Here is a 12,637-nt window from a genome sequence, read left to right on the forward strand (position 1 = left end):
GAACAAGGACCACAAGTTAATACATAACAAACCCTAGCAGGTCCCAGCTGCAGGCAGCTCAGCACTGAACTCTGCTGCAGTTTCACTGCCTTCTGACCAAAGCTTGCTTTGTTGTCTGGTGCTAACAAGGCGCACTTGTTTTCTCACCAACAGCACTTCCAGTCTCACTGCTGCATTTAATCACTCCTCTTGCTCTCATGCTTCATTGATGGGCATCTCAACAACATGAACTTGGGGCTGTCCAGTTCCTTCCACTCCAGAAACAGATCAGCTGCACAGGACCTCTGCACAGCCATGCACCTCACAGCACAGAGACTTACCTGTATGGACAAGCACTAAACGCTCCACGATGCATTTTCCTGCCTCTTTTGCTCATAGTTTTCAAGAGACAGCTGGCAAGATACTGCCTGAAGGATGCAAATGTGCCACCCCCATTCTAACATGGGAGTAGAAGTAGAAAGGTATTGCCAACAACCTGGGACCAGTCAAACCACATACAGCCTATACTTCGCCTAGACACAGAGAAGGCCAGTTGCCTTCTGTATCTATATAGTCCTGGTCTGCTCTGTCAGGAGCTTGTTTAGCTTTGGACCATACCTTTGGACCAGCCTTCCAGCTTGTCACGCTCGTGATCAAGTGTTTTTACTCCATTGCCCCACTCAGCAACCCAACACCAAGGACTCAGCACAGAGAACAGTTGCATCTGTTGTTTGGGAAGACTGAGAGTAACAGCAAAGCTCCGGAGCAATACACATTGTTTCACAGATTTCCTTGTCAAGAGTTCTCGTGAGAGGTGAGAACATAACAAAATGACATCAACTCCTTAAGCTGTATCCATACAATCATTGCCCTCCATCCTGTATATAGCTTTCTAGAGCAAGCAGATACAACAGCCTACCAGAACATGCTCTTCTGTAACACAAACCATCCTTATTATCTTTCAGTGGCTATATCAGCTGCAGGATCATACAGAAAGGTTCCCAAGTTCACAGCACACCTTATAAAGGAAAGGCAGAAGCAGAGTACAGCAAATAGAAAATCATTGCTAGAGATTCTTTTCCCCGTAATACCAAGACCACTGAAGAAGCAGCCCGACCTCAGTCCTGAAATACAGAGTCAGGAAATCATTTACATGAAAACACCTTTCAGAAACATCCACCTTACTTTCAAGATTGATTGTCAATTGCCTAAACATTTCAGGTTTTTTTTCCTGAAGCTAAATTTTGTATGTATATATATACATATATATACATACGAAAGTACATAAATAGAGCAAGCAACTCATGAGCAAAATGGTGAGGTTTCCCCATCCAACATCTCTCATGGCGCAGCCTGAGCCCTCTGAATCAATCACTCACCTTTGGCTTTTCCACGTGTTTTAGAGCCTTGGTGGAGTCAGTGGCGTTCTCAGCCGAGGGAGCTGCCTGCATCCTGGCTCCATCCCCAGCCTCCAAGCTGGGAAGCAAGGCTTGCGAGCAGCTGCACTGGGGTTCCTTCACCTTCTGACCAGAGATCAGATAGGTCTTCAGTCCTAGAAAAAAGATATAAACAGTGAGAACCACGGGAAGACAAAAATAACACTACTTTGGACTTGTCAAATAAGAAATACAGTTGCTATCAAAGCACGACGGAGGCTCGGGAACAGCACAGAAGGAGTACCAGGGAACAGGCAGCAGGAACACAGACATTCTGTGCAGAGCAGTGACAACCAGGATTGCCCAACATCTGCTGCCCCAGATCGCAGAGACTGGGACCCGCAGCAGCAGCCATGCCTGACACATGCCTGCTTTACTCCATTTGCACTCAGACACTGGAAAAAAGAGCTTGGGCTTTAGGCATTGGTTTCCAAGCTGTAATTTGAGCTGAGACATTAACTCTTTACTTTTGGAAAAGGGTTTGAAGCCTTTTTTTTATAGCGAGGTCTGGACCGACATTGCACTTTTGCAAAGCAGTGTGTGTTCCCCCCCTCGCGCTCTCCATTTCTTGCAGGGATGTGGCAAAGCTCCCTCAATGCTTGGAAAAGGAAATGGCGTTTCAGCGCTAGAAATTCTGACGGGTTTTCATAGTCAGAGCAGACTTCACATTTCTAAAGAACAAACTCAATCTCTCACGCCCACACGCACACCCTGCAACTGTTGCATGAGCTGAAGCATAATTGGAAGCCAGATCCCTTATTAAAGGCCAGACCGGTAAATACTGTGCTGTACCAGGCTGCTCTGCACCAAAAGCCTGCTCAAAAAACAAGGATCTGAGTCTTGTTCAGAATAGTCCTTATTTCCTTTCCCTTGTCCAGGCACAAAACCTAAAGGGCTGCTAATCACATCTCTTCCTGTGCTGAAATGGGTCGGTTTTGTTGCCATCATGTGGGAAATCTCCCACCTCGTATGGATGGACACTGCCCTGCTCTGGCGATGTGGAAGGCATCAGCTCAGAGCTGAGCAGTGCCCCTGGGTTGTGGTACAGGCTGGCGCATGGCACTGCCCCCTGGGTGGTGTCCCATGCCACCCCAAAGCTGAATGTTCATTGCCCATCACTGGAAGCTCCATTGACACCATGGCTGCTGGCTCCGCACTGGGCTCAAACCATCCCCACACATTTCCCATTATGGGATGTCTGCCCCTGCTCCCATTCACACACAAGGCTCTCCTAGCAACTAACCGCATTCAGCATCCTCCTTCCACAGGATGAAACCTGGAAGCAAACACAGCGTGCTCCAGCCCTCGGAAGGCAGCAGCTTTCTGTTCCAATAGCAGCTGACGTTACGATAAAGGTCATTCTCTTAAAACTTTCTTTAGAGATCCCATAAACATTTTTTCACCCGTGACACGTAACACAGACAGCGCTTTGTCTGTAAGCTTTCCAATAAAAATAAGTCAGGCAGCCTGATAGCAGTTTTTCAGCTCCTCTGTGCAATTCCCAGCACCTCCAGCCCAGTCCATGCAAGAACTGACACCCATGTGGTCACATACTGGTGCTCAGAGCCCTGTGTATCCCCCATACAGGGCAATGGGGTCTCAGGGGCAGCTGGTCCCAATGCTTCTGAAACCCTTCGTGTGCAGAACAGCCCCCAGCAGAGCTCTGTCTGTAAGGCTGGGGCATCCCCTCCAGCAGAGCAATAGGCCCTGCATCAAACCAGCCATGCCCCCTTTGCTAAAAGGCTTTATATTAATGATTCTCTTTCATTATTCAACTTCCCATTAGTTTCCCTTAAGAATCCATGCACTCTAATCACTTAGTCACATTTCTTTGCAAATAATTACTAAGCATAAGTTCATAAAACAGTTAATTGAGCTCTGTTTCCATAGCCCTCTGCTTCTGCATTATCCACAGATGGAATCTGCAGAGCTGCCCCAGCCTGCAGCAACCACAGGCCTGCTATCTCAGTCATTTAACAGCCATTTGGTACAACTCTGATACAAGCTCCTAGCAGCGTATAGGCAGCTCATGCAGAAAGCTGAGCATTTGGGAGCCAGATTTTGCTCCTTTCTTCCCAAACTCATTGGTTCTCACTCACTTTTGGGTTACACTTCTTTGCCATCCATCATTTCTTGCTTTCACTTTTTGATAAAACACAGTGCAAAGTCTTTCCTTCAAAGTCACCATCTCCTTACTCAGCCCCGAATATAGGAGTGAAGGAGCTGCCATCCAGCACCTGCCACTGCAGAGAAAGGGAACCATGACCTGCACTGGGGTTTCCTTGTAACATAAAATATGCTGCCATTCAATTTAATGCTCTAGAAGATCAAATACTGACTGCAATTATTACCACAGGCACCCAAAGGAGCTGCTGATCAAACCCCGCTCAGCCTGAGGAACCAATGGATGAAGCTTTCACCTCTTGTAGAGCACCCAGGCTCCCTCACAATGAGCCAAATGGGCATCTTCAGAGCAGAACCCAGGGCAGTGCCAAGGAACACACAACTCCAATTGAAAATCAGGGGTGTGACTGCTGCAGAAACTATTGTTTTTTGTAAAGATGTGAAGATCTATAGGTACAGTGTGAATTCAAGGGAGCTGTAAGGCTGCAGCAGGTCCCCTGACAAACCTATGGGACACATCTCCCGCTGCAATACACGACTGCACTCTAACAAACCGGCCTACCTGGAACAGCACACGTTGAATGTATGGAGCAACATTTCCTGTGGCTAAACTTAGAATGGAATTTATGAGCCAACTTGTTATCTTAGGCCTCTGGAAAGTAGAAACAATGATAATAAGAAACAGAACTTTTCAGGCTGGAAATACAAAAGAAACTCCCCAAAAACAAAACGCCAAAACCTATCTTCATAATCCCAGAAGAATTGCAAAGAGACGGGGAAATCAGAGGCGTCTTCTGTGTTATGGAAAACCACTGCTATCCTTGTGCCTTTGTTTAGCAGAACACTTACTTCTGATCAGCTAACAGACAGCAACGGGCTTGGAATACGCTGATCAACAACACGTGTGCAGTTTTGGTACTTGATATCTGCAAGCTGCAAGTGGGAGCCTCATACCTGAATCCAGTGCATGCATTTGGAGCTGTGCTGCTAGCAGGAGGCTGCTGCCCACCAAACAGCTCACTAATGAACTTAGAAAAGCTTTTATAAACTGGACTGCAAAAATAAAAGGTGGGATGGCGAGCAGGACTGATCAGCAATGAGAGCTGTAGGGCTGCGTTTGTCTGTTTGCTGCTCCATCAGTCTGCTGATAGAGCATCAGCAACCACGGTGGGCAGTGAGAGCTCACCCACCTCACTTCCAGCTGGTTTACTCACCCAGCACACCGTCTGCCTGCCACACTTAGGGGAAGGAAGCATAGGTTTCCATCAAGAGGCAGGATGGGGATTTGGTAGTCCTGCCTGGGTGCTCTGCACAAGAATCCAGGGGTCCAGTCCACTTATGAAAGTGTTGCAGGTAATGCATGATCTCTGTCCTAAGGATTCCTCACAAACCTTCAGAGATGCACAGCATTCCTACATGCCGTGTACTGGGGATGAGCTGCTCCATATGCTCTCTGCCTTGTGCCCACACCACTCAGTGCTCCCGGACACCCTGCTGCAGCCCTGGACTCTATTCAGCTTTAGAATGACAAATTCCATGATTTGATTACACCTGTTAATAAGCATCTCCTGTTATCTTATTGGTTTTAATTTTCACACTTATTGACCACAGCACCCTGTGGGAAGGAATGAGCATGGTGAGCAATGATGCCATTTTGGTACCCAACAGCTGCCAAAGCAAGAGCCAACCAAGCATAGAGGAGCCCGGCTGCTTCTGAGTGCTGGAGGCACAGTCTGGGGCGGGCAGAAAGGGACTCCAGCAAAAGTTCAGGCAGCTCCAGGATGGTTGGGGATGGGAATTGATTTCTTTTAGACCAAAGCAGCATGGCCTGGCAGAAAGTAATCAGCAGTTCCACACTGGAAAATTTCACCTATCCTTGCCATGGGCATTTTAGAAAGGAAGCAAAGCAAGTGTGTACAATGCACGGAAAGGACTCCAGGGTGAAACAATAGTGTGATGCAACTGGGCCCATCCAGGCACTTGGTAACGGAGCGAGCTGTTGTGGCTCCTGGTCCTAACAGAGTTTTAATAGAATCCAGACAAGAGAATGCAGCAAACAAGATTTGAGAAGCCTCTGTTGTCTCACGGCTGCAGTCTGTGTGCTGACAGGGCCGCAGGCAGGCAGTCACTTCCCCCTGCAGCACAGCACACGGGTAGGCTGGCTGCCATGCACACACCACAACCAAATCAGGGGCTGGTGGGCTCTGCACATGCTGCCACTTTTTGGTTGAAGACTGGTAACAAATGGCAACCTGACATTTAGAAGGTAAGGAAAAAAAAACCCATACAACAAACAGATGCAATACTCCCATCAGCTGTTTTCTAATCATTGTTTTTTCCAAGCAACGCATCGAACGGTATTGAAAGCACACAGCACGCTCCAATGTTTTTGCTTAGGTCGTGAAAATAGATCATCACAGGGATCTTGTGACCGCAAATAGGAGAGCTCTAACTTTACAGTTCCCGAATATCCATCACTCAGGGGTAAGAATGAGCCCCCTCGTATCAGTACTGGACACCCACAGGTGCACCGTGCCAGATCTTTCTGCTGCAGAAAGCAGCAATGACTGCAGCAGGGAAAGCACTGCAGAGCTCTGGGCAATGTGAGCACTGCCTCCCTCCCACCTGCTCAGTGTCTCAAGGAAGATCCCCTCAAGCATTTACCTGAGAGAACAAGTCAGAAACATCCTTTGGACAATGAAAACATGGCGTGAACTTTGAGCAAAGCGCATTCACCAAAGTGACACTGAGAAAAGGTTTGTTAACTTGATTATCCAAAGTCAGCATCAGAACGATAGAGAAAGCATCCTTAGGGGGGGTTAAACCTAAAGAAGTAAGTTTGCATTTCACAGCTAAGTCCATCTTTCTCCCCACAAGGCAATCTGAGCTGGGTGCTGCAGGCAGTGGTGTCAGCACCACTGCTGCCCTCAGGGCCCCCCCATGCAGGTGGGCTGCAACAGAGCAGAGCCGTGGAAGTGATGGTGCACTGCTGGGTGCAGGCATGGCACAGTGCCACCCCTGCACCATGCCTTGTGCAATACAGGCAGGCTTTTGTGATTCAAGGGGAGCTGTTATGAATAGCTCGTGCACCGCTTGTTTACACATGGTCTGGGGTTTTAAACGGTTGCTAATTCAGTACTGAAAAATAAAATGCAAATAGCAGTGCTGCAGGAGGTACTTTGTGCAGCTCCTATATATTGTTATGGCAAACACAGGTAAGGAGGGGAAGGAAGGAGCGCTGCCATCATTTAAGCACACATCACCACACAGCTCTGTTTTCAGTCTGATTGCACACTCCAAGCAAGGAGCATTCAAAGCCCTCCCAGCACAAAGGATAGAATCATTTGAGAGACTCTGCTGAGGAGCAACTGCTGCCAGATAGTGAGTGTTGTGTCTCCCAGCACAGGGCATCAGCCCTTTCAGCAGCTCACCACCACCCCATGACCAACAGATCCAAACACCTGAGCCCTCCCCAAAATAAAGCTCCAGTCTCCAGCTCTGAACAAGAGGCACCTCAGACCTGCAGAAGCACCACACAAACGATTCTGCTTACACTGCATGCTCGGAACTGACCACCCTGAGCACTCTGATGCAAACCAGCGTGCAAGACAAGTTTTGGGACATGCTGAATGCTTCATGTTTTGCAAAGACAGAAACACACATTTAGGGATTCATTACAGTAAAAGCAAACATGATCAGGCCTCTTCTGCTCCACAGTGAGATTCAGGAATCATTTATGGGCAAAGCAACATCCCTTCAATGAACAATACATACAACTCCTAAGCAGACACTTCAATGCTACCCTTACCCTCCCAGCACTCAAGCATGTTCCTATCCCTATTTTACAAGGCTGGTTTGTTCCAAGATTCAAATGACCGCACTGACTACGTTCAGATATTTCGATGCCACTTTGTTAAATGCTGGGAATGAGTGCATCCCCTGCCCAGCAATGCCTACATAGGAAAGCAATGCTGACAGAAGCCCGAGGAAGGCTGAGCATCTCCTCAGAGCCACTACGACCCAGGCATTCAAAAACAAAATTCCTCAATGGAGACCAAGGCATTCTGTGGGATTGCTCCCTCCCTGAGGGCAGGGATTGGGGTTTCAGAGGAAACCTGGTGAATCACGGTGGTTTTTAGCTTACTCATCACAAAAAGCATATATACATGCATTATTTTTTTGTTAAACTGATAACTTTGAGGAGAAAACAAAAAAGAATTGCTTGTTATCTAATCTAAGAAACACCATGAGCTTGTTTGAATGAGAAGGAGAGAGCTTTTTCTTGCCTTCTCATTTGCACGCGCTGTTTGATGCTGAGGGAGCCCTGCAGAACCAAGCGCTGGCACTTTCCAGCACCTCCACAAGCTAAGCAGCCCCATCTCTTGTTTTAAAAGCAGCTGAATATCTGGAATATTACAGCTGTGAAACCAACAGAGATGCATGGGAGGTTTCAAAACAGGAAAACCAATGGCATTAAAACCTCCTTTCAGTTTGCACACGTTCCTTCCAGGAATCTGGAATTAAAGAACTGATGGAGTGACAATAAAGGCACCGATCTCATGAGATGAATTTAAAGAGAGCACATGGCTTCCAGGTTAGTGTACAGGTTACCCAGGACACATATCCCCATTGCCAGCACCAAATCCTCAACCACACAAGTCTGTGTCTCAGCCTTCCCCTCGTTTCTGCCTGCACTAACCCATAATTCAGTGACTTCTTTCCAAGCAGCTGCTGGGTCTAAAAAAGTCCATTTTAATTTCTCATCGATCCAGGCCGCTGGGATTTCATACCAGAGTTCACTTGGGAAAATGGAACAAGAGCACATAAGCTTATAGCTGAGAAAGGAAATGCTTTCCCAATAGTTACTGGAGGGCTCCACTGAGTCACAGCCATCTACCGAAGGCATTACTCAACTGGATGTCCTGTTTGGAGAACCCAAAGGATATACAGTGTATGGAAACGACACAGTGTTACAGAATTTCTCATATGAAGCATATGCAGCCTCCTTTAAAATCTATGAAGCTGTCAGAATCTTAAGGAGCGAGCTCTGGCTTTGAACAGAGGTGTGCTTTTCATCTTCCATGTCAAAAGCATAAGAAGTGGTTTGCTTTAGAGGGAAATGGATTATTTCAAACCTGCTCTCCCATCAGCACCCCGGCACAGGCACAGCATTTGTCTTTCAGCCGGGGCTGCACATTCCCCAGGAGGCAAAAAACCCAGCAAGCAAAGAAACCTGGAATAAAAATGTAGCAGAAAAACAAAGAATCTTTCGGTGGGAAAGCTGCGTTGCTTTCAAACTGCCACTTTATCTCCTGGAGGGTACAGCAAGTTCAGGCAAACGTGTGCCAACTCAAACAGGGGAGGGTGCAAGCAGCAGCATGACAGTCGGGCTGGGCTGCAGGCAGTGGATGCTCCAGGGGCTCAGAGGGACAGAGCAGCACCAGGAACCAAATAGAGTTGGATGGAAAAAAGCCCCGTCTTGAGAGCTGCTGCTCTCAAAGCAAATAAGTAAATACACTGGGTTCTACTCAAGTACATCTAGGTCTATTTTTGCTTGATGCACTAAGAAAGGGGACACCAGGGAGGCTGTGGGACCTCCATCCTCAGATATATTCCCAAGGCAGCCAGACAGAGCAGCAGCAGCTCCATTGGGAGCAGGGCTTGGGGCCAGGAGCTCCAGAGGCTGCTGTAGCCTGCACCATTCTGTGAAGCCAACCAGCTGCCATGTGAAGTTCTCTTAGTCTCAAAGATGTGCCATGCGATGGATTGGGTCAGATTTCAAGCATCCTGCAGAAGAAGCCATAAAGAAAAGGGAAATTTCCAAGTTTTCATCGTACACTATTTAAAAAGCCCTTTTGGTGCCCTGATCACACAAAGGCAGGTCACAGCAGGTCAGCTCAACAGAGGAACTTCTTCAGTTTGCATAAATCACAAACTGACCAAAACCACAGCCTAGCCCCACTCTGCAACCACCGCTGCAATTCAGCACAGTGGTGTTATATGCATCCCATCTTCCATGGGGCTGAGTGCTGCAATCTGCCTGCACGCCATAAAACATCTTCAGTTCCAGTTTCCACCTGTTTCCTTTGAGGAGGAATATATACAATACACAGTGATGGGCTGGATTTCTACTCCTGCCACTGAAAGAACATAGACTTGAGATGACCTGGTTCACCTGGTACTTAGCATAAAGGTTACACCCAAAGAGCTGCAATTTTACATGCTCAAGTAGCGATTTTACTGCCCATTTTTTTCTGCAGACAGGCAGGGTGTACTTGAAGCAACTGCCTGCTTCCCAGTTCAAAAGAACACACAGCTCTTATCTCCACTACCATGCACACTTCCAGGAGCATCCAGTCAATGAAACAGCATTTGGATTACCACGCTCCATGCCCATCTCCAGAAGCTTCCCTCTAAGGGTGTGTATCACAGCGATACTCCCTTGGTTAAATGGTTAGCCCCTATATTTTATGAGTTTTCCTTTAGAGGTTTATAACACACGTGAATTTTTGCAAGCAAAGGTTGAAAACCAGCAGGGATCGAGAAAACTGTAAACAATGAAATCATGTAAAGCCTTCATGGTAAAGTCTTCCTGAATTCAGGTTTGATTGGAATATAGCAGCCTGGGAAATTATGGCTCTAACCCACAAACAAGCGAGGGAATGTTTGGTAACCCCAGGCAAAAATCCCCTGGCCTCTCAGCAGCACAGTTCAGGCCGAAGCTTTACATCTATTTATAGACCTCGGGCACATATCACTACAATAGCTGATTGTGCTTTGCAGCTGTTTTGTATATCTAGAAGGGCAGGAAAGAACAGACTGCACTTTGATCATTCCCTTTTTTGGAGTATTAAAACAACAACAAAAAAATGCCATTGGAAAGGACTCGGTATTTTTGAATCACAAGGTACCTGTTCCAAGAGCCACAGCTCACGCTCAGCAGGGAGCGCTGGGCCACACGGCCCGTTGTTTACCATCACTGTAAATACGGGCTGCAGAAAATATTTGTTCTGGGAGCATGCAAACTATTTCACCTATCACGGGAGCAAGTGCCAAACCTACTCACAGGGATCTACTCCCCAAAGCATCTGCTGTGAAGTGACACATGAAATTAAGATGCAAAGTGAAGCACGCAGCATTGCTGGGGAATGCAAGGATGAAGCTTTTGCTCAAGATATTGTTATAGGAGGAGGATTAATATCTGTGCTACACGCAGCACTCCCCAGCCACACACATGAGGATGCTCATCACTACGGTCAAACAAACCTCATTCAAAGAAAGGATGGAAATGAGCACCAAGCAAGTAACTGCAAAGACCTCGTCATACCATACCCATCCTGCCAGAGAAACATTTCTAATCCATTTCTGATTATCGCAGTAAGATGTAAAATGAGATAACTCGTGCACTACAGCCACACACAAGTTTGAAAGTTCATTTCCATGCAGCCACATGCACCAAAGTACACAAGTAGTTCAAAACATGCAAACAAACAGTCTGTAAAAGTGACTAAATCAAGAGAAAAAGAGTACCATGACTGAAGGGGCTGATACGTACCTCTGCTGCATCTGCCTTGTTTATTAAAGGCACGGTTCTCAGGGATAGAGGGCTTTTTATTTTAATGTTTGAAGGGCACTTCAGAGAATGTTCTTGATTTTCATTATGGCATCATATTGATTTCATTATATATTTTCATTATATTATGATATTCATTCGGTCAACCATTTTTTTACCTATCAAATGAACTTTGCAGTGCAGACTTAGCCACGGCCATCGCTGGAATACGAAAAGCATTACCTGTGACCGAGATAACTGCTCAACAGAGGGATGACTCTCCATAGCATCACTCCTAAAGCAGAACATGCTGAGCATGAAGTTCAAATGTCAGGTTGGCTCCACGTGGGCCAGACTTCAGCTTGGAGAAGAGAAGCTGCTGTGCAGCCTCAGCACAGCCATGGGCCCATGTGGAGGCACAGCCCACATCCATCCCCCACCTCATGCTCCATCACAACACAGACACCATTGGCTCATAAAATGGCAAAGCAAAGCAAATTCCACGCTAGGCCCACAGTGGATGGCAAACTGCTCCAATTGCAAAATCCTAACCCTGCAGAGCACCAAAGATCAGCCTCCAGAGCGCCAGCAGATCCAAGCCCTGGCCCAGTGGGATGCCCAAGACCAGCAACACCAGCTCCCAGAGCAGGCAGCCCAAACCCAAAAGGTGAACAGACCCCATAGGCTCACTCAGGCCCTCCACCGACTCAACACTGAGGAACCATCTTCCTCGATGGGATCAGCCAGCCCCAAGCCCAACGCAGTGCAGCGACATGCTCCTAGGGCTGACCAGCTCCTTGCCCGCTCCCTGTGCCTTGGGGCCGTGTGCCCAGCGCTGGCACAGCAGATGGCAGCCATCCCAGGCTTCCCAAAATATCAGTGCAGCTGCTCATAGCGCTGCCCTCGGACAGGCCGCGGTGCCTACCAGGGCTCGGGAAATATTTTTACAATTAAGACATTACACACAGTGACCACTATTTATACTTCGATATGTCAGCCTTAAATATTTACTTTTCCACTCACTCAGTTTGCATTATATGCCAACGGATCGCTTTCTTGCATCATTTACAGAGCTTATATGTACTTAAAATTCTCTCAGCAATAAGGCAACAGCGTTACTGTAAAACAACTCAAAGTAAACAATGAGGAAAAAAAAATCTTTGCTACTTTTTATCTCAAATAGATTCCTACTGCAAAGATGAACCATGTTTTTAAGTAATAGATTTGTTTGCCCTCTTCCCAGTGATAAAGTAACAGAGTATTTAAAGAAACCAGAACTAATTTGAACTTTCAACCTCTGCCTGGGCCTTGCAGCACTGCATGGTGCCCACACATGGGCTGGCTCCATCCCACCCTGCTGCCCTACGGCCCTGGAAAGGATGACCCTGGTTAGGGCAAGGAAATGTTTGCACTTCTAACCATACCACATACCAGGGCTGTACTGGCAGTTACTGGACATTCTTCCCAGAAAGCAGCCTGCTTGGCAGCCGTATTTCAACATGGAACTGTTTCCTTTTGCAGACCCAAAGCCAAGCACTGTTGTGGG

The 12,637-nt window shown here is 47.1% G+C and overlaps 1 protein-coding gene across 5 annotated transcripts in view; it reads right to left on the reverse strand.

Annotated features, from left to right (window-relative positions):
• The window catches only part of ADCY9 (adenylate cyclase 9), a 49,271-nt gene that overhangs the window by 23,128 nt on the left and 13,506 nt on the right, over positions 1 to 12,637 (reverse strand). For all 5 annotated transcript variants that reach the window (XR_014934104.1, XM_015877394.3, XM_085514792.1 and 2 more), the window contains exon 2: positions 1,359 to 1,531. Coding sequence is in view for 4 of the 5 variants with exons in the window: in XM_015877394.3 (XP_015732880.1) it covers positions 1,359 to 1,531 (173 nt within the window). In the remaining variant the exon portion in view is untranslated. The remainder of the gene's footprint in view (positions 1 to 1,358; positions 1,532 to 12,637) is intronic.

The sequence above is a fragment of the Coturnix japonica genome, chromosome 13 (genome assembly GCF_054131305.1).
Source record: "Coturnix japonica strain WE chromosome 13, WE-NBRP24, whole genome shotgun sequence".
NCBI classification, from domain to species: Eukaryota; Metazoa; Chordata; class Aves; order Galliformes; family Phasianidae; genus Coturnix; species Coturnix japonica.